The sequence below is a fragment of the Erinaceus europaeus genome, chromosome 14 (genome assembly GCF_950295315.1).
Source record: "Erinaceus europaeus chromosome 14, mEriEur2.1, whole genome shotgun sequence".
NCBI lineage: Eukaryota > Metazoa > Chordata > Mammalia > Eulipotyphla > Erinaceidae > Erinaceus > Erinaceus europaeus.
The window spans coordinates 25,183,335-25,205,900 of record NC_080175.1 but is presented as its reverse complement, the minus strand read 5'-3'; the positions used below and the strand labels follow the sequence as shown (position 1 = coordinate 25,205,900).

The following is a 22,566-nucleotide window of genomic DNA, read 5'->3' as shown; positions in this document are numbered from 1 at the left end:
GGTTGGGCAGTAGTGCAGCAGGTTAAGTGCTCATGGTGCGAAGCACAAGGACCAGTGTGAGGATCCCAGTTCGAGCCACCAGCTCCCCACCTGCAGGAGGGGTCGCTTCACAAGCAGTGAAGCAGGTCTGCAAGTGTCTATCTTTCTTTCCACCTCTCTGTCTTCCCCTCCTCTCTCAATTTCTCTCTGTCCTATCCAGCAACAATGATAGAAATAACAACAACAACAAGGGCAACAAAGGCAACAAATATGGGGGGAAAATAGCCTCTAGGAGCAGTGGATTTGTAGCACAGGCATCAAACCCCAGTGATAACCCTAGAGCCAAAATAATAATAATAATAGTAGCAACAATATTGATCATATACATATGTATATATTGGTATCAACATAAAATGTGTTTATGCATAAATCATACATAACTAACTATATGGCTATTTAATCTTAAGAGTAATAAAACATTCTACTCATTGCGAGAATGAGCTCCAGGGGCTAGATGAAGGCTCACCCAGCAGAGTGCACAGGTCACCTGGCCCCTACTTGCAAGGGGAAGTCTTTATAAGCAGTGAAGCAGGGCTGGTATCTCTTCTTCTCTCTGTCTCTCTCTCCCTGTCACTTATCTTCTATCAAAAAGGAAAAAAAGAAAGAAAGAGGGAAAGGAAAACAATGGTTGCAGGGAGTGAGGGAGTGGTGCAGGCTCTGAGTCTAAGGGGGAACCCTGGTGGAGGAAGGAAGGGAATTCATAGAGTCCCATAATATATGAACATCTGCTTTTTGCTTAACTACATAAAGAGAGATGCTTCTTAAGCAGTAATTCAGTTTGTTCTATTTGTGAACAACATTGTTAGAAACTGCCTGCTTGCAGTCCCATGAGGTGGCACAGTAGCTAGAGTGTTGGACTTGAAAGCACAAGGCCTAGACTTTGATCCCAAGCATTGTTTGTGCAAAGTGATGCTCTGGTTCTTTCCTTCTCTCTCTCACTATTAATAAATCTTCAAGACAAATCTGTTTACTTATAAGTCAAATATATTTCCCCTTGTAACTAAATATGCTGATTCTTGTCTTTTGGTTCTCTTTAGAAATAGACTGGGGCTAGGTGGTGATGCATCTGGCTAAGTGCATATATTACCAGGCACAAGGACCCAGGTTCAAGGCACCAGTGATGAAGTAGTGCTGCATGTGTCTCTGTCTCTCTCTTCCTCTCAATTTCTTTCTGTTCTACCAAATAAAGTAAGTAAAGTTAGGGTAGTGGTGGTGGTACTAGGGATGGAACATGGGCCCTATATACATGAAGCAAAGATTCTATGGCTGAGTTACATCCCAGTCCAATCTAATCTCTCCTTTAAGATTCCTCTTAAGATTTGGAATTAAGGTACATTACATTCCCAGTAGCTAGTAGAGTGCTATGCTGAGATACAGGATCTTAATAAACACAGTATAAATAAACAAATTTATAAAACTAGAAAACAGAAAGGCTAGAATTTAGATCTCCTTATTCACATTTAGGACTCTATCTTCTTCTTTTTTTTTTAAAGGGTTTCTTTTTTAAATTTTTTATATTTATTTATTTATTCCCTTTTGCTGTCCTTGTTTTTTATATTGTTGTAGTTATTATTATTGATGTCATCGTTGTTGGACAGGACAGAGTGAAATGGAGAGAGGAGGGAAAGACAGAGAGGGGAAGAGAAAGATAGACACCTGCAGACCTGCTTCACTGCCTGTGCAGTGACTCCCCTGCAGGTGGGGAGCCAGAGGCTCGAACCAGGATCCTTACGCCGGTCCTTGTGCCTTGCGCCACGTGTGCTTAACCCGCTGTGCTATCACCTGACTCCCCCTTTTTTTTTATATTTATTTATTTCCTTTTGTTGCCCTTGTTTTTTTATTGTTGTAGTTATTGATGTCGTAGTTGTTGGATAGGACAGAGAGAAATGGAGAGAGGAGGGGAAGACAGAGAAGGGGAGAGAAAGAGAGACACCTGCAGACCTGCTTCACCGCCTGTGAAGCGACTCCCCTGCAGGTGGAGAGCTGGGGGCTCAAACCAGCATCCTTACACTGGTCCTTGCACTTCGTGCGACATGCGCTTAACCTGCTGCGCTACCCCCCGACTCCCAGGACTCTAGCTTCTACAGCAGGACATGTGTTAACAATTTCACTTAAGTAGCTGATAATGACTGTCTTGGGCACTGTGGTCAAGTCTTACTCATTAGGGAAAACTACCATGATTAATTATTGAATTTTACTGTGGAGCAGTAATAATGAGGTAATGAGCAGTAAGAATGAGGTAATAATGCAAGGTGGCACAGTGGATAAGGAATTGGACTCTTAAACCTGAGGTCCTGAGCTTGATCCCTACATAAGTGCCATAGCAATGCTCTGCTTTGTGTTATCTCTCTCTTTCTTTCTCTTTTTTTACCAGAGGACTATTCAGCTCTGGCTTATGGTGGTGCGGGAGATTGAACCTGGGTCTTTGGAGCCTCAGGCATGACAGTCTGTTTGCATAACTGTTATGCTATCTACCCTCCGTCTCTCTCTCTCCCTTGTCATTAGTAAATACACACACACATACACACACACACACAATTTATTTTAGATAGCAACAGAGAGGAATCAAGACAGAAGGTGACATACAGAGGGAAAAAGAGAGACTCCTGTAGCACTGCTTCACTGCTCATGAAGTTTCCCCCTTGCCAATGGGGACCAGGGGCTTAAACCCAGTCCTTGAGTATTGTAACACATACACTTTACTAGGTGTGCCACCACCTGGCCCCAATTTTCTTTTTTTAAAGAAGAATGATGTAACACACTGATGATAAACTTGCTATCTGTGCATTACTGCCACTGTTCAAAAGCAGTGTTCTTACTGTGCACCCATAGAAAAGATCACATTTGGGAGTCGGGCTGTAGCGCAGCGGGTTAAGCGCAGGTGGCGCAAAGCACAAGGACTGGCATAAGGATCCCAGTTCGAACCCCGGCTCCCCACCTGCAGGGGAATCGCTTCACAGGCGGTGAAGCAGGTCTGCAGGTGTCTATCTTTCTCTCCTCCTCTCTGTCTTCCCCTCCTTTCTCCATTTCTCTCTGTCCTACCCAACAACAACAACAACAACAATAACTACAACAACAAAACAACAAGGGCAACAAAAGTGAATAAATAAATAAAATAAATATTTAAAAAAATTAAAAAAAAAAAAAAAAAGAAAAGATCACATTTTACCAAAATAATTTTAGAAATATAAATTGCTTGCAATTTTCAATCTTTTGCTAACTTAACATTAAAAGCTCAAGCTACATGATAAAAATTCAAATACAATAAAAAGGGAAATGTTCTCATTCTAGATTGACTACAGTGGCTTTCTACAAGGAATGGCCAAGGGCAATTTTCTTTTCTTTTTAATTTTTTTTATATTTATTTATTTTCCCTTGTTTTTTATTGTTGTTGTAGTTATTGTTGCTGTTATTGATGTTATCGTTGTTGGATAGGACAGAGAGAAATGAAGAGAGGAGGGAAAGACAGAGAGGGGGAGAGAAAGATAGACACTTGCAGACCTGCTTCACCACCTGTGAAGTGACTCCCCTGCAGGTGGGGAGCCGGGGGCTTGAACCGGGATCCTTATGCTGGTCTTTGTGCTTCGCGCCATGTGCACTTTACCTGCTGCACTACCGCCCAACTACCTGGGCAATTTTCTTTTAGGTTCTTTCAGGAGCGAGTTATGAGATATATCCAGAAAGTGGCACAATGAATAAAGTGTTGGACTCTTAAGCATGAGGTCCTGACTTCCATCTCCAGCAGGATGTGTACCAGAATGATACTCTGATTCTCTTTCTCTGTCTCCTCCTATCTTGTAAATAAATTAAAAAATAACATATGTACATTTTTCCTCCACCTTCTTAAAATAAACCATAATTGTGCACATACTACGTATTCTCATCTTCATCTTGCTTCTTGAATTAGAAAATACTGAAGACTGCTGCATAACAGCACACACACACTGTTCTATCAACACACATTCATTTGTGATACACCACTGTTTGACTCATTTCATTTTAAACATTTAGGTTGATACATGTACTTTAATAACAGAACTTATTGGCCTGAGGATATTTTCTTCTCATTCCTTCAATAGATCTTTCATTATAACTAGCTGATACTACTGGGACTATATATAGAGTCTAGAAAAGGTTTCTCATCTCTTAGAAGTACTTAACAGTAGTTGAGACACACTGGATTAATCCAAACTACATGCTCAATAAATGATACACACAACCTGAGATAGTTATAAGGAGGAAGTAATTAAGAATTAAAATGCAATTATAGAAGTGAGACCTTCCATCTTCTGCATCCCACAATGACCTTGGGTCCATACTCCCAGAGGGTTAAAGAATAGGAAAGCTATCAAGGGAGGGGATGGGATACGGAGTTCTGGTGGTGGGAATTGTGTGGAGTTGTACCCCTCTTATCCTATGGTTTTGTCAGTGTTTCCTTTTTATAAATAAATTTTTTAAAAAAGGAATTAAAATGGTTATTAATGACATAAAATGGAAAAGCTGTATTTTCCAAGAAAGACATTTTAGTTATTCTGTCAACTATGTATCTTGGAAACTACAGTCTGATATATGCTAACTCATTAAGATAATCTCTTTAAGAACAAAACTGCAGTGTAATGGAGTGCGCTGTCATGCTATAATGGGTTTGAAACACGTAGTTTATATGAACAAGGAAAATGCTCCACTACCTAGGAAAACAATTTGGTAAAACTCTGCACAGTTGAAGATGAACATATGCTAGACACAGTAGACATACATTATTAGAGAAGTAGTTCATATATGTAAAGAGAAAGAGGGGGCTGGGCAGTAGCACACAGGGTTAAGCACACATAGTACAAAGCACAAGGACCCATGAAAAGATCTTGGTTTGAGCACCCAGCTCCCTACCTGCAGAGGGGGTCACTGCACAAGAAGTGAAGCAGGTCTGCAAGTGTCTTTCTTTCTCTCTCCCTCTCTATCTTCCCCTCTCCTCTCAATTTCTTTCTGTCCTATCCAATAAAAAAAAAAAAAATTTAAAGACCTCCAGGAGTAGTGAATTTGTAGTGCTGGCACCAAGCCCCAGTGATAACCTTGGAGGCAAAAAATAAATAAAAATAAAATAAAGAGAAAGATATAGACAAAAATCTCTTCTTTATAGATGAAGAAACTGAGACTCTGAAGTAATTTGTCAAAGTCATACAGTCAGTAAAGTGTCAGAACTAGAACAAACTTTATAACTACAAAATAAAAACCCCTTGGGCAGAGAGTAGATAGTATAATGGTTATGCAAACAGACTCTCATGCCTGAGGCTCCAACATCCCAGGTTCAATCAATCCCCTGCACCACCATAAACCAGAACTGAACAGTGTTCTGGTAAAAGCAAAACAAAACAAACAGAAAAAACCCTCTAGAAACATTTGTTCAAAAGTAAAAGAAAAGATAAACTATAGTGGCCCAGGAGGCAGCACAGCGGATAAAACCTTGGACTCTCAAACAAGAGATCCTCAGTTCATCTTTACAAAAAGGAAGGAAGGGAGAGAGGGAGGGAGGGAGAGAGGGAGGGAGGGAGGGAGGGAGGAGATATGAACGAGAACTACAATCACTATTTTTAGGAGTGATTATTATATTTTCTTTAGTTTTTTTTTATAAATCTCTCTTTTATTATCTTTATTTATTGGATAGAGACTGTCAGACATCAAGAGGGAAGGGGGTGGGAGAGAAGGAGACAGAGAGACACCTGCAGCCCTGCTTCACCACTTGCAAAGCTTTCCCCCTGCAGGTGGGGACTGGGGGCTCCAACCTGTGTCCTTCTACATTGTAACATGTGCGCTTAACCAGGTGTGCCACCACCCAGCCCCGGGAGTGATTATTATAATTTTTAAAGGAAAGGAGAATGAAGAGAAAGTAATATTGGGGGATAGGCAGTAGGGCAGTGGATTAAGTGCACATGGCACAAAGCACAAGGACCGCATAAGGACCCCAGTTAGAGCCCCCGGCTCCCCACCTGCAGAGGAATTGCTTTACAGGCGGTGAAGCAGGTCTGCAGGTGTCTATCTTTTTCTCCCCCTCTGTCTTCCCCTCCTGTCTCCATTTCTCTCTGTCCTATCCAACAACAACGACATCAATAACAACGATAATAATAACTACAACAACAATTTTAAAAAAAGAAAGTGTTTAAGGAGGTTCTACTAAAAAAAAAAAAAAAGGAGGTTCTACTAAGTTAGCACATTCATTTCTTAAATCAGATGATGGAAGTAGAAGGTATGATTCTTTGGACTGTTTTCTTTTTTAAAAAATTTATTTAATTTATTATCATTATCACCATAATTATTTTCACAGAGCACTGCTCATTCTGGCTTATGGTAATGCTGGGGACTAACCCCTAGACCTTGGCGCCTCAAGCATTAAAGTCAATTGCATAATCATTATGCTGTCTCCCCAGTCAGTCCTCTGGACCTTTTTCTAAGACTTATATTTGATAACTAATTTTAAGACAGCAGGAGCTGGGAAAATAGTTCATTGGGATAGTGAGCCTGCTCTGACATGTGCACAAACAAGGTTTGAGCCAAGCTCCCACCACAATGGAAGAAATCATTGCTATGGTGTCCTCCACCCCACCCCCACTCCATTAGAAAACCCCAGTCCAGCACTATGAATTCCTGGTGGAAACAAAAATTACAAGATTCACCTAGGGAGAACCTGACCTACATTGAGTTCAGGATGATTTCCTAACTGTTAAGACTCTGTATGGTAGCGCAGCAGGTTAAGCACATGTGGCACAAAGCACAAGGACCGGTGTAAGGCTCCTGGTTCGAGGCCTTGGCTCCCCATCTACAGGGGAGTCGCTTCACAGGTGGTGAAGCAGGTCTGCAGGTGCCTTATCTTTCTCTCCCCCTCTCTGTCTTCCACTCCTCTCTCCATTTCTCTTTGTCCTATCCAACAACAATGGCATCAATAACAACAACAACTACAATTAAAAAAAACACAAAAAACAGTGGTCCAGGAGGTGGCACAGTGATAAAGCTTTGGACTCTCAAGCATGAAGTCTGATCCCTGGCAGCATATGTGCCAGAGTGATGTGTGGTTCTTCCTCTCTCCTCCTAACTTTCTCATAAATAAATACATCTTAAAAAAACAAACAAAAAAAAAACCAAGGGCAACAAAAAGGGAAAATAAATATTTTTTTAAAAATTAAAAAAAAAAAAGACTTTGTAAAGACTTTATTTATGGGCTGGGTAGTAGTACACCTGGCTGAGTGCACATGTTACAGTGCACAAGGACCTGGGTTCAAGCTCCCAGTCCCCACCTGCAGGGAGAAAGCTTCACAGTCGGTGAAGCTGGGCTGCCAGTGTCTCTATGTCTCTCTCCCTCCCCCTTCCTCTTGATTTCTGGCTGTCTCTATCCAATAAATAAGTAAAGATGATTAAAAAAAATGTTTAAGGGGGTCGGGTGGTGGCACAGTGGACTAAGCGCATGTGGCGCAAAGTGCAGGGACCGGCGTAAGGATCCCGGTTGGAGGCCCCGGCTCCCCACCTGCAGGGGAGTCGCTTCACAGGCGGTGAAGCAGGTCTGCAGGTGTCTATCTTTCTCTCCTCCTCTCTGTCTTCCCCTCCTCTCTCCATTTCTCTCTGTCCTATCCAACAACGAACAACATCAACAATGGCAATAATAATAACCACAACGAGGCTACAACAAAAAGGGGGGAAAAATGGCCTCCAGGAGTGGTGGATTCATGGTGCAGGCACCGAGCCCAGCAATAACCCTGGAGGGAAAAAAAAAATTTAAGACTTTATTTAAAGATTAAACAAAATGTTTAGGATACTCACCCAATGAACTCTAGTAGTAAAGACATGTCCAGCTCTGGTGGAATACGAAACACGGATTCTAAGACTTTTTTCGATCTTCCTTTGGTTGAAGGAACTGGCTGTGGAACTGCTATTTAATAGCAAAACAAAAAGCTGAGTTAGAAATTAAAAAAAAAAACTGTATAGACTGAGATCTTTGAAACGTAATTAGATAAATATAATTGCTGGATCGTTAGAAGACCATGAAGTTTGGTTTGGGAGGTGGTGCAGTATTGGACTCTCAAGCATGAGGTCCTGACTTTGATCTCCAGCAACACATGTACCAAAGTGATGTCTGGCTCTTTCTCTCTGTCCTATCTTTCTTATCAATAAATAAATAAATAAAATCTTTAAAATAAATAAATAATAAAGTACTCAATATACCTTAGTTAATACTGTCAGTTAATCTACCAAGTCCAGTGAAATACAACCAGGAATTCTGGGGACCGCTTACTGCAACTGTAAGGAGGACACGTGTGGCTGGTGTAGCAGAGTGACAGAGAGAGTAAGAGTTCATCTTAGCGATAACAGTTGGAGATAACCCTTCATAAGCACTGCTATTTACCAGGAATCATGCTGAACCTTTTACATGCATCATCTGAAGTCTTTTTTATAAACTCATGATAGATACTACTGCTACTTTTTTCTTTCTCAGACAGAAGAAGGCAGAGAGGGAGGGAGAAGGAGGGGAGAGAGGGAGGGGGGAGGAAGAGAGAGAAACAGCATCACTGAAGCTTCCTTAAGTGCAATGGGGCTGGGCTCAAATGTGGGTCACATACATAGCAAAGCAAGGCACTACTGGAGAACCAGGCCCCTACATTTCTTTTATCTATGAAAAAACCTAAGATAACAGTTTATTGTGATTGGGTAATTTGCCTAAAACCACCCACAAAGGAAACAGAACAAAGACAAGGGAAACAGCCAGCAACAACACACCAGACCTGCATGCCTAAGGCCTGAATATCCCAGGATTGTACCCTGGTACCACCATAAGTCAAAGCTGAGTATTGCTCTGGTGTCTGTCTGTTTGTCTCTCTCTCTCTCTCTCTCTCATCAAAAGAAAATAAATCTTTTTATAAAAAAATAAATAATGGTAGTTTTCTTAGGAGGAGGAGGAAGAGGACTGAATTCCAAATTTATTTGACTTCCATTTGGTGACATTACTATGTCCATACAAATGAATGTTTAAACAGTTACTATGTTCCAGACACTGTTTTAAGTGCTTTGCTCTTTTTTTTTTTTTTTTTTGGCCTCCAGGGTTATCACTGGGGCTCAGTACTTAGACTCTGAATCTACTGCTCCTGGAGGCTATTTTTTTCCTTTTGTTGCCCTTGTTATTATTGTTGTTGTCACTGTTGCTGGATAGGACAGAAAGAAGTGGAGAGAGGAGGGGAAGACAGAGAGGGGGAGAGAAAGATAGACACCTGCAGACCTGCTTCACCACCTATGAAGTGACCTCCCTTGCAGGTGGGGAGCCAGGGGCTCGAACCAGGATCCTTAGGCCAGTCCTATGCTTCGCACCATGTGCACTTAACCCACTGCACTACCATCCAGCCCACTAGTCAGTATATTCTTTTTTTTTTAAATATTATTTTCCAACCTGACTTTATTTTTAAAAATATTTATATATATTTTTTCCCTTTTTGTTGCCCTTTTTTATTATTGTTGTTGTTATTGATGTCATTGTTGTTGGATAGGACAGAGAAATGGAGAGAGGAGGGGAAGACAGAGAGGGGGAGAGAAAGATAGACACCTACAGACCTGCTTCAGCACCTGTGACGGGACCCCTCTGCAGGTGGGGAGCTGGGGGCTCAAACTGGGATCCTTTCTCTGGTCCTTGTGCTTTGTACCACCTGCACTTAACCCACTGCTCTACTGCCCAACTCCCTATTCAGTATATTCTTATGACAACTATTTTATGGAGTGTTGTCACAATCCCTTCTTTTATAGATTAAGAGGCTAAGAAACCAAAATAATTTGTCAGTCATTGTAAGTGGATGAGCTAGCATCAAGCTCAGACAATCTAGTTCTAGTGTCTGTACTCTTTAGTTCTTATAATTAAATTGGATTACACTATACCATTACCTTCAAAATTTTGCTGTTTGATCATAAAATAACCATCGAAACATTTCTCACCATAGATTAAAAGGGAGTAGGTTTTATAAGCTAATATTCTTTAATCTATAAATACATTATGATATACACCCAAACTTACCAGGTTTAGGTACTTCTAGACCTCTTTCTTTATAGAAATCATGCATTTGCTTTTTTTCTCCTAAAAAATGATAAAACACAGACTAAATTACACTTAAAATGTAACTAGTAGAATTAGCAGAGATTCTGGGATTCACACTATGTAATAAAAGAAACTTACTTTCCTCTAGATTGACCACTAATTTGTACACTATGTCTTGTAACTGACGGTCCAACCTAATAAAAGGAAAGGATGGAGAATACCTCAGAATTCAGGAAAATGCATTTTAGTACAACATGAATGATGTTCTTTGCAGGGTACTGTTTTCTCTTGGGAATGAAGAACTCCTTTCTCAGAGGGAAGTTATTTTAGGTAGATAGATTGATATAACTCACTTTGAGAACTTTAACTATATGTATTTGAACTTGTAAGTAATCAGACTAGAACAGTGTGCCAACTTGTTCCATGGGTACTGGTCATATTCCTTAACAAGAAAGTGAGCTTGAGGGCAGAGACAATTTTGAACTTCTATCTATCATCTGCAAAATAATCTTTTTCCTTTTTTAAATTATCTTTAGCTAAAAAAAAAAAAAATTATCTTTAGCTGATAGAGGCATCCAGAAATCAAGGGGAAGGGAGATACAGAGAGGAAGAAAACTGAAAATGACCTGCAGACTGCTCCACCACTTGTGAAGCTTTCTCCCGCAGGTGAGGACTAGGGGCTCAAAGCCAGGTCCTTACACATTGTAACATGTGCTTTCCACCACCCAGCCCCTACAAAACATGCATCTATGAAAGCACTAGAAACTTTATAGCAACTGATGAATGAATGCAACTCTTAATACGTCTTTCCCCTTATGAAACTGAACATAAAATTTTTGAGAAATAAGTCACAATGACCTGTGACCGACTTTTCTAAAGTCATCAGTTGTTTCAGTTATTATGTCTAAAAAAACAGAATTTCAAATATGCTGAAATGACAAGGCTACTCTAGCCTCAGAAATTTTAGTAGTTAGATTCAAACTCTCAGGAAAAGAGGTCGATGTCTTTTTCCTTTCTTTCTCTCTTTCTTTCTTTTGGTGTCCAGCAAATACACAGTGCCTGGTACATAGTAAGTGCTCTCCATATGTCCCTTTAAAGAATTTACAGTTCCTCTGTAATAATTTTGAGACTGGTCAAGAATTTATTCCCAATCAAGCTTTCAGAAGTATCCTCAAAATATAAATGTTACTTAAGTATTTCCCTTACCTTATGTTATAAAGAGGTTGAGTCTGATGTACTACTATGTTGCATTTTGGACATCTGTTGCTGTAGTAAAAATGTCTCACAATGCAGCTTTTACAAACTGTTGAAAAAGAAAATGTTTAAATTAGGATGCTAGAGAGGCATTTCAAAAAACCGAGTATATTATGCAGAAGTTTGAACGGTATGCTTACAGGTATGAAGACATTCTGTAATGGTTGTTGCATCTATCAAGTAACCTTTGCAGATCGAACACAAGATGTATGGAGTCAGTTCAGAGAGATTAATCAGGCGCTGCAAATGCAAATGGAAAAAATTTAAAATACAAATCCTTGTCTTCTCAACTTCTTAAATCAGAATCCCCAATTCCATTACAAGTAATGTAACGGTGCTGCAGCGTGGAAACAAAGTACAGAATTTTCAAACGCAGCGGAAAGTTACAATGACACAATATAACCACGAGGTTAAACAAAACAAAACAAAACAACCATCTCGTTCCTTTGGCTGTCCTGACACTATAGTGCTAGATGAGGAGCACCTGATTTTATAAATCACACCACAGCCACGCTTTCTATTAAACTGGTGTTTAATAGATTCTCACTGGCTGGGCGGATGGATGGCCTGACTTGATGAGGTAGGTGTATTATCTACCAGGCTAAGAAGAAGAAAAAGGAAAGAAAAAAATCATCTTTCCAGAACTGGATACTGACTAGGTGGGAAAATCCACTGCAGAAATGCACTGTCTCCCCCGTCCAGCAGCCTCCTCCTGCCCGGCCCGCAGAGGTCTGGATCCCCATCAACAGGGAGCGGGAGCGAGGCAGCTCTGGGCGATCGCCGGGGCCTCACGGAGCGAGTCCGGGACCCGAGGCCACAGGCGCCCGGGAGGCCCCGGGGCCACCAGCGTGGTCGGGCAAGGGGCGCCAAGTACCTCCTCCTCGTCCTCCGAGTCGGGCCGGCCACCCTCCAGCCTCAGCGAGAAGTTGCTCAGCTCTTCCTCCTCCTCCTCCTCTTCCTCGTCCAGTTCCTCTTCCTCCTCCAGCTCCTCGTCATCCTCCTCGAAGCGGCCCCGCAGACGCGCCAGGCTGCGCTCGGGCTCCAGCTCCGGGGGCCGGGAGCTCGAGCAGCCGGGGGCCCCAGCCTCGGGCAACGGCGGCAGGCCCTCCTCACCCTCGGAGGGCGCCGGGGTGAGGGCGGGAGGGGAGATGGGAGGCGGAGGCGGCATGGCTTCGGCCCCCTCGGCCTTGGCAGAGCCCGCGTTGCCCCTGGTCAGCACCGAGACCCCTTCCATTACTCTCCAGGCAAAGACCTGGCAAGGCGAGAGCCGGCTTCGGGATAGCGCGGGAGTTCGGCCGACCTGCCTGCGCTGCCCATGCGCAGGCGCAGAGTCCGCTGGGCCTGCTGGGAAACGTAGTTCACAGCTTCTCACCTATTTGTAGGGCGGAGGCTGAGCTCCTCAGGTGTGGAGGGAGGCAGGGGCCTTGCTGGTGGCGTCTTAGCGAAATCCTTCTCAAATTTCTCACTGAAAGGCCTGGGAGGTGGCCCCTTTGAAAAGTTGACACACCTTCACTGCTTCATGCTTTATTTATTATTATTATTATTTATTTTCCCTTTTGTTGCCCTTGTTTTGTTGTTGTAGTTATTGTTGTTGATGTTGTCGTTGTTGGATAGGACAGAGAGAAATGGAGAGAGGAGGGGAGGACAGAGAGGGAGAGAGAAAGATAGACACCTGCAGACCTGCTTCACCGCCTGTGAAGCGACTTCCCTGCAGGTGGGGAGCCGGGGGCTTGAACTGGGATGCTTATTCTGGTCCTTGCGCTTTGCGCCACGTGCGCTTAACCCGCTGCCTTGCCACCCGACTCTCTGCTTAATGCTTTTAACTTAATGCTATTCATTTAGAGACAGAGAGGCCACAGCTATGAAGTTTTCTTTCTTTTTTTAACTTTTTAAAAAATAATCTTTATTTATTGTCTAAAAAGCTTCCCCCTGCAGGTGGAGACCGGATGCTGGATCCAGGTCCTTGCCCATTGTAACATGCGCTCAACCAGGTGTGTCACCACCCCACTCCTAAGTTTTCTTCAGTGCAGTGGGGGCCACACTTGAACCTGGATCTGTGCATGGCAAAGCAACACACTATCCAAGTAAACTATTTTACCAGTCTAGAGCTTATTTATTTAATAATGAGAATGAGAGGGAAAGGGAGAAGAAAGGAAAGGTCAAGCTTCTCTCTGACATAAGCAATACTGGGGTAAGAATTCATATTCTCACGCCAGCAATACAGGAGCTCTGCTCCCTGCCAACTTTCCAAGCCCACATATGCATTCATGGTTTTGTTTACAGATACTTTTATTTATGAGAGAGAGAAAAAAAAACCAAAACAAAAAAACAGCATAAATCTGGATATGTAATGCCTAGGACCCAACTCAGTATCACATGCTTGCAAGTTCCATATAACAAAGCAACATGAAATGAACCTCGAGGGCATTATTCAAATTAGGATAAGCCAGACAGAGAAAGGTAGGTCATCATCTCAAGTAATTCATAAAGCCAGAAGCAATATTTACTTGTAACTCTATGAAAAACACAAAGATACGTGGGAAATGGTGTGTTTTATCTAGAACTATTTACTTTCAGAGTCAGAAGTCTTTTTTCCTACTGGCCAGTCAGTACCTCAAAATATATATGATGATAGCAAGTACAGTTTTGCACTGGGACCAGGAGATGACTCACCTGGAGTGTGCACACACTTTACCATGCTCAAGGACCTGGGCTCAAGCCCCTAGCCCCCACATGGGAGCACAATGCAAAGGGATAGCTTCATGTGTGGTGAAGCAGTGCTGTCATGTCTCTTATTGCAGGGTGTCAGTGCCTGCACTACGAATCCACTGCTCCTGGAGGCCATTTTCCCCATTTCGTTGCCCTTGTTGTTATTGGATAGGACAGAGAGAAATTGAGAGAGGAGGGGAAGACAGAGAGGAGAGAAAGATGGACACTTGCAGACCTGCTTTGTTGCTTATGAGGAGATCCCCCTTCAGATGGGGAGCCAGAGGCTGGAACCAGGATCCTTATTCTGGTCCTTGCTCTTCCCGCCATGTGCGCTTAACCTGCTGTGCTACCGCCTAACCCCCCTCCCAGAAAAAAAAAGCTTCTCTCTCTCTCTCTCTCTCTCTTTCACAGTCATGGTGTTTAATGAACCTCCCATGTGGTTTCAAGCGACCAGGACACAGGCTCCTCCAATACCCTTGATCTTCTCCTAGGCTCTTCTACTTAAGAATTTGGCCTTCACATTCTCTACTGTTGTTGATCCAAGTTGAGGGTAAGGTCCTATGGGGGCCCACAAAGGGGTCTGTTTTGTTGTTCCTGATATGGATGACTGCTAACAATGGAAAGAGGGATTTATTTATTCGAGGTCTAGGCCCATCATGTCTGTTTGGGAATCTCAGGACTCCCCGAATAGGGCCCCAGCTGATGGGGTGGCCTGATAGTGACTAAAAAGTCATTGTTAAAGTATACCAATCTCTTGCCCTTATTCAGCTTTTGCAGTCCTTGCTTTGATAAGGGTAGCTTGGGAGTGAGTGAGGGAAGTATAATAAAAAATAGGTGAGGAGAGTATCTAAGTCTAAGTAGACACTATTTTATTATGAACTTCATACTGACTAACTGTAGACTATTGTCTACAGCGGTAGAGAATGTTCCATCCTCTGAAGGGAGGCTGGACAACATACTCTATGCTACACCTGAGGAAGATGAGTCCTGATATTGGGGCAGCTTGGAATGTTCCTACTGATGACCACAGAATGTGAGCTCAGATCTACAGGGATACAGAGGTCACATAGGCTCCTAAGCTAATTATGGGCCCCAGATCACATCAAATCGATGGGGTTTACAAGTCAACAATATTTATACACCTTTCCCACATTTGGGAGCTACTCTCTTCCCTGATCCAGCTTTCTGGTCCTTTTTCCAGCCATGACATCATCTCCCCAGACAATAACTAGGATCCACCTGCATATCAGATTTCAGGCTCAGGGAAAACAACAACAACAAAAAAAACTAGTATAGCCACAGGCCCTTTGGAATATAACTAAAATAGGCCTACTAGCTATCTACAGAATGGAGACCCTCCACCAACTCTTCTTCTGCACTACTCCAGCCTTTAGGTTCATGATTAGTCAACAACTTGTTTGGCTTTATACGTTAACTCTCTTTTCAGCCACCAGGTTCCAGATGCTACCATGATGCCAACCAGACTTTCCTGGATAGACAGCCCCACCAATATGTCCTGGAGCTCCGATTCCCCAGAACCCTGCCCCACTAGGGAAAGAGAGATGCACACTGGGAATATGGACCGACCTGTCAACACCCATGTTCAGTAAGGAAGCAATTACTGAAGCCAGACCTTCCATCTTCTGCATCCCACAATGACCCTGGGTCCATACTCCCAGAGGGTTAAAGAATAGGAAAGTGGGATTCGGATGGTAGTACAGTGGGCTAAGCACAGGTGGCACAAAGCACAAAGACCACTGTAAGAATCCCGGTTCAAGCCCCTGGCTCCTCACCTGCAGGGAAGGCACTTCACAGGCAGTGAAGCAGGTCTGCAGGTATCTATCTTTCTCCCCCCTTCTCTGTCTCCCCTCCTCTCTCTATTTCTCTCTGTCCTATCCAACAATGACATCAACAATAATAATGACTACAACAATAAAACAACAAGGGCAACAAAAGGGAATAAATAAATCTTTTTAAAAAACGAAGAATATGAAAGCTATCAAGGGAGGCAATGGGATATGGAGTTCTGGTGGTGGGAATTGTGTGGAGTTGTACCCCTCTTATCCTATGGTTTTGTCAATGTTTCCTTTTTATAAATAAAAACTTAAGAAAAAATTGGCCTTCACAATGACAGGCTGCTTCGGGAGCTGGCCCTTCCCCAGGACTTTGTAGTAGCCTGGCCACACCACGTCTATGATGGGGGCGGCCCTGGCGGTGTGTTCTTGGCGGCACTGACCCGCGTTTGCTCGCTGACCAGGGTCCACAGCTTGTCCAGGTTGACAGTCGGGCAGAGCTCTGATTCCTCTTCAGGTGGTAATGGCGCATGCCGACGACCTTCCGGAAGTAGCCTGGGTGGCATTTGTCCAAGTTGATCCTGTGGTGATGCAGGCCGCCCGCATTGCCTTCGCCTCCTGGGTGCTTGCGTGCTTGCCGATGCAGCAGAGGCCGTGGCTCATGTGGCCCCGAGCTTGCGGGTCTTCCTGAGCCTGGATAGCATGTCCGCGGCCTAAGAGAAAGCCCAAAAAGCTTTTCTATATGGGCCCTTAGAGTTTAATAAGGAAAATATTTTCTTTTACTATAAATGTTTCTCTCTCTCTCTTCCTCTGTCTCTCTCTCTTTTTGCCTCCAGGGTTATCGCTGGGGGCTCGGTACCTGCACTACGAATCCACTGCTCCTGGTGGCCATCTTTCTTTCCATTGTTGTTGCTGCTGTTGTTACTGTTGTTGTTATTGTTGCTGCTGTTGTTGGATAGGACAGAGAGATATTGAGAGAAGAGGGGAAGATAGAGATGGAGTGAGACAGAGAAACGTCTGCAGACCTGCTCCACTGCTTGTGAAGCGACCTCCTCTTCCCCGAAGGCGGGGAGCCGGGTGTTGGAAGCAGGATCATTCAGCAAGTCCTTGCCGATTTAACACAGTGCACTACCGCCTGGACCCTTATTATAAATGTTCACATGGCGCAAAGCGCAAGGACCCGCGGAAGGATCCAGGTTCCAGACCCTTCTCCCCACCTGCAGGGGACTCGCTTCACAAGCAGTGAAGCAGGTCTGCAGGTATCTTTCTCTCCTCCTCTCTGTCTTCCCCTCCTCTCTCCATTTCTCTCTGTCCTATCCAACAATGACGACATCAAGAACAACAGCAATAACTACAACAATAAAACAACAAGGGCAACAAAAGGGAATAAATAAATATTAAAAAAAATTAAATGTTTCAAGATTGACCTTGACATATTGTTTTGTAGAAAGAGTTACTATATATCTAATAAATATATTGCATTTAGCGTCTGTTAAGATTACACTGTAGGGGGCTGACAGGTGGCTTACCCAGTAAAGTACATGTTACTATACACAATGACCCAAGTTTGAATCCCTAGGCCATGACAGAGGAATGCCAGAGATGGAAAGTTTCATGTTTAGAGCAGTGCTATGATATTTATCCTTCTCTTTCTCTATCTCTTCCTCTTTGTCTCTCACTTCCATCTAGAAGGAACAAAAGAATGACAAAAATAGGGGGGCGGATGGTAGCACAGCAGGTTAAGCACATATGGCTCAAAGAGCAAGGATTGGCTAAGGATCCCAGGTCAAGGCCCGGGCTTCCACCTGCAGGGAGGTCGATTCACAAGTGTGAAGCAGGTCTGCAGGTGTCTATCTTTCTCTCCCCATCTCTGTCTTTCCCTCCTCTCTTGATTTCTCTCTGTCCTATGCAACAACAACATGGAAAAAATGGCCACCAGGAGCAGTGGGTTTGTAATGCAGGCACCCAGCCACAGCAATAACCCTGGAGGCAAAAAATAATGAAAAAAAAAAAAAAAAGCCTCCAAGAGCAATGGAGTCCATCAAGTACTGAGCCCCACTGATAACCCAGGTGGCAAAGCAAACAAAATACTACAATGTAATGTGGTCTGGAGGCAGCACAGGAGTAAAGCACAGGACTTACATGTAGAAGACTCTGAGCTTGATCGCCTGGCGTCATATATGCCAGAACGATGCTCTCATCTCTAAGAAAATAACTAGATAAATACATATCCTTTTAAAAACTACACTGTAGGGACCAGGTGGTGGCACCCTCGATTGAGCAAGAACCTGTGGGGGAGAAGCTTCAGAAGCAGTGAATCAGGGCTACAGGTGTCTCACTCTTTCTCTTTCCCTCTCACCCCCGCCCTTTATCTCAGTTTCCCTCTGTCTCTATCCAAAAAGGGAATAAGTAAATGAGACATTTTTAAAACTACACTGTAGTACCAATAAAGCAAAAATAAAAATGACTGAGTTGGTGTGCTAATCACAACACTGGGTGCCATAATGATGCTGCATTATGAATAATAAGTAGCTGAAAAAATTATAATGAGAATACACAAGTAGTTCCTCCTCCTAGTTCCCCTTTGTATGAACTGTTTTTATTGTTGTCTCATTTTGTTTTGTTTTATGATACAAAGGAAGAGAATGAAAGAGACCACAGCACCAAAGCTTCCTTCACTGTAATGGGGCCTGGGCTTGAACCTGTGGTGCACACAAGGTAAAGTAGTGCACTGTCCACTTTAGTGATGACCATTTTGGTCACTACCAGGCCACCCCATTATCCAGGGCCTTTGTCAGGGACTCCTGGGATTCCCATATAGATATGATGGGCCTAGCCCTCTAACAGATCCTTCTCTTCACCATCACTGGTCATCTCCATCAGGAACAACATCATAAACCCTCCTGCGGGCCTCTACAGGACATTGCCCTCAATGTAGAACAACAGTGGTAAAAACTGCCCCACTCCCAGGAGGGAAGGTAGGTCAACATAATCTGCCATTTGAGGAAGACTGGTCCTGACATGAATGCAGCTTAGAAAGTTCCTAGCTATGACCATGTAATGTAAGCTCAGACTGACAGGGATGCAGAGTTTACATAGACTCCTGTGCTAAATATAAATAGAAATGGGCCCAAAATCAGATTGATGGGGTTTATAGTTAATGGCAATTATATACTTTCCCCCATATTTGGGAGCTTCTCTCTGCCCTTATCCAGTTTTCTAGTCCTATTTTCAACTCTAACACCATCTCCCCAGACAATACTCCTAGACCACTGCATGTTAGCTGTGGAGCTCAAGCAAAAAAATTGGTAAGGTCATAGGCCCCTTGGAATATACCTAAAATAGACTTCCTAGCTCCTTCTAACATAAAGATCCCAAATTTCATCTGCTCTATTTTTATCTTTAGCTTCCTGATTACTAAACAAATTGCTCTGCTTTATATCTTAATGCTCTTCAGACACCAAGTTGTAAATGCTACTATGAGGTCAACCTGACTTCCCTGGGCAGACAGCCTCACCAAGTATGTCTTGGAACTCTACCTCCCCAGAGCTCTGGGAGGGAAAGACATAAACAGGCTGAGGGTATGAGTCAACTTGTCAACACCCATGATCAGTGGAGAAGCAATTACAGAAGTCAGACCTTTCACCTTCTGCATCCCATAAAGATCTTTGGTCTATACTCCCAGAGAGATAAAGAATAGGGAAACTTCCAATGGAGGGGAGAGGATATGAAACTCTGGTGGTGGGAATTGAATTGAATTGTACCCCTCTTATACCACAATCTTTTCAATCATTATTAAATCACTAATAAAAAAAAGCAGTACACTATCTAGGTGAAATATTTTACCTGCCCTCTTTGCATAACTTTAACACAGCCAAGCTTATAAGATACTTAGTGTGGGAGTCGGGCTGTAGCGCAGCGGGTTAAGCGCAGGTGGTGCAAAGCATAAGGACCGGCATAAGGATCCCGGTTTGAACCCCGGCTCCCCACCTGCAGGGGAGTCGCTTCACAGGCGGTGAAGCGGTCTGCAGGTGTCTATCTTTCTCTTCCCCTCCTCTCTCCGTTTCTCTCTGTCCTATCCAACAACGACAACAACAATAATAACTACAACAATAAAACAACAAGGGCAACAAAAGGGAATAAATAAAATAAAATAAAATAAAATAAAAGATACTTACTGTGGGTCCAGGGAAAATACTGCTGTTTTGATTTTTGTTTACCAGAGTACTGCTCAGCTCTGGCTTATGGTGGTGGGAGGGGGTAGGACTGAATTTGGAACTTTGGAGTCTCAGACATGAGAGTCACTTTGCAAAACCATTATGCTATATACCCCTGTACCACATAGTAGTTATGCAAAAATTTTTTCCTACCTAAGGCTCTAAGGTCTCAAATTCAATTCTCAACATCACCATAAACTACAGCTGAGTAGTGCTCTATCTAAAAAAATAAAAACAGGGGAGTCTGGTGGTAGTGCTGCAGGTTAAGGCGTGTGGCTCAAAGTGCAAGGACTGCCGTAAGGATCCCAGTTCAAGCCCCCGGCTCCCACCTGCAGAGGAGTTGATTCACAAGCGGTGAAGCAGGTCTGCAGGTGTCTTTCTCTCCCCCTCTCTGTCTTCCCCTCCTCTCTCCATTTCTCTTTGTCCTATCCAACAATGACAACATCAATAACAACAACAATAATAACTACAACAATAAAAAAACAAGGGCAACAAAAGGGAAAATAAAATATATAAAAAATAGAAATTTAGCTTTAAAAAACAAACAAACAAACAAACAGGGGCTGGGATATGGCATAATGGTTATGCAAAAGACCCTCATACCTGAGTCTCTGAGAACCCAGGTACAATTCCCAGCACCATCATAAGCCAGAGCTGAGCAATGCTCTGGTCTTTCTCTCTCTTTCTCTCCCTCTCTCTAAAACGAAATAAATTAAAATACTTTAAAGGGGGTCAGCGGTAGCACAGCAGGTTAAGCGCACATGGCGCAAAGCACAAGGACCAGCAGAAGGCCTTATCTTTCTCTCCCCCTCTCTGTCTTCCACTCCTCTCTCCATTTCTCTTTGTCCTATCCAACAACAATGGCATCAATAACAACAACAACTACAATAAAAAAAAAAAAGTGGTCCAGGAGGTGGCACAGTGATAAAGCTTTGGACTCTCAAGCATGAAGTCTGATCCCTGGCAGCATATGTGCCAGAGTGATGTCTGGTTCTTCCTCTCTCCTCCTAACTTTCTCATAAATAAATACATCTTAAAAAAACAAACAAACAAACAAAAGAAGGACAACAAAAAGGGAAAATAAATATTTTTTTAAAAATTTAAAAAAAAAAAGACTTTGTAAAGACTTTATTTATGGGCTGGGTAGTAGTACACCTGGCTGAGTGCACATGTTACAGTGCACAAGGACCTGGGTTCAAGCTCCCAGTCCCCACCTGCAGGGAGAAAGCTTCATAGTCGGTGAAGCTGGGCTGCCAGTGTCTCTATGTCTCTCTCCCTCCCCCTTCCTCTTGATTTCTGGCTGTCTCTATCCAATAAATAAGTAAAGATGATTTAAAAAAAATTTTTAAGGAGGTCGGGCGGTGGTGCAGTGGGCTAAGAGCATGTGGCGCAAAGCACAGGGAGCGGCCTAAGGATCCCGGTTCGAGCCCCCAGCTCCCCACCTGCAGGGGAGTCGCTTTCCTCCTCTCTGTCTTCCCCTCCTCTCTCCATTTCTCTCTGTCCTATCCAACAATGAACAACATCAACAGTAACAGTAATAACCACAACAAGGCTACAATGAGGGCAACAAAAGGGGGGGAAAATGGCCTCCAGGAGCAGTGGATTCATGGTGCAGTCACTGAGCCCCAGCAATAACCCTGGAGGCAAAAAAAAAAAAAACTTTAAAAAACAAAACCAAAAATCCTGATGGTGGTGGTGGTGTGTGTGTGTGTGTTTACAGAGAGACAGAGTGACAAGGACAAATTGAGAAGGAAGGGGGAGACAGAGAAGAGATAGACAGGGACACCTGCAGCATTGCTTCACAACTTGTGAAGCTCCCCCACCCTGCAGGTGAGGACCAGGGGCTTAAGTCGGGGCCTTTGCACATGGTAGTGTATGTGCTCTACCAGGTACACCACCACCCAGCTCCCTGAAATACTGTATAGGAATTTAGATGATGGTATGAAGGCTGTGAAATATCATAGAATATGTGTATGTTTATACAGTTTCGTGAAAAGGAAACAATAGGGGGCCAGGTGGTAGCACACCTGGCTGAGCACGTTATAAAACAGAGGAGCAAGGTTCAAGCTCCCAGTCCCCACCAGCAAGGGAAAACTCTTTCTCTCTCCCCCCTTTTTATTTTTATTTTTATATTTTTAACAAATATTTATTTATTTATTCCCTTTCGTTGCCCTTGTTGTTTTACTGTTGTAGTTATTATTGTTGTTATGGATGTCATCGTTGTTGGATAGGACAGAGAGAAATGGAGAGAGGAGGGGAAGACAGAGAGGAGGAGAGAAAGATAGACACCTGCAGACCTGCTTCACTGTTTGTGAAGCGAGTCCCCTGCAGGTGGGGTTTATTTTATTTTTTAAATGATCTTTATTTATTTATTGGCTAGAGATAGCAGGTCTGGTTAGTTAGTCCTTCCTGTCTTCAAGAGACTTAGAACTATGATAGACTCTTGGTCAACCCCTAGGAATATAACCCTCAGGATTTTGTGTGTGTGTGTGTC

At 43.2% G+C, this 22,566-nt stretch overlaps 1 protein-coding gene and 1 pseudogene across 3 annotated transcripts in view; both read right to left on the bottom strand.

Annotated features, from left to right (window-relative positions):
* Nucleotides 1–12,665, bottom strand: part of PCGF6 (polycomb group ring finger 6) — a 37,351-nt gene extending 24,686 nt beyond the window's left edge. The window contains exons 1-6 of one of the 3 annotated variants that reach the window (XM_060171398.1): nt 12,228–12,664; nt 11,494–11,593; nt 11,306–11,402; nt 10,238–10,293; nt 10,079–10,138; nt 7,846–7,954 (exon numbers count right to left, since the gene is read on the bottom strand). In XM_060171398.1, coding sequence (XP_060027381.1) covers nt 7,846–7,954; nt 10,079–10,138; nt 10,238–10,293; nt 11,306–11,402; nt 11,494–11,593; nt 12,228–12,587 — 782 coding nt within the window. In that variant the 5' untranslated portion in view covers nt 12,588–12,664. Of the gene's footprint in view, nt 1–7,845; nt 7,955–10,078; nt 10,139–10,237; nt 10,294–11,305; nt 11,403–11,493; nt 11,594–12,227 lie in introns of all 3 variants that reach the window. The other 2 variants (XM_007530589.3, XM_060171399.1) reach the window with 2 other exon arrangements.
* A 1,839-nt stretch (nt 12,666–14,504) lies between these two features.
* Nucleotides 14,505–16,559, bottom strand: LOC103120200 (large ribosomal subunit protein uL15-like; annotated as a pseudogene).
* Between the last annotated feature and the right edge of the window lie 6,007 nt (nt 16,560–22,566).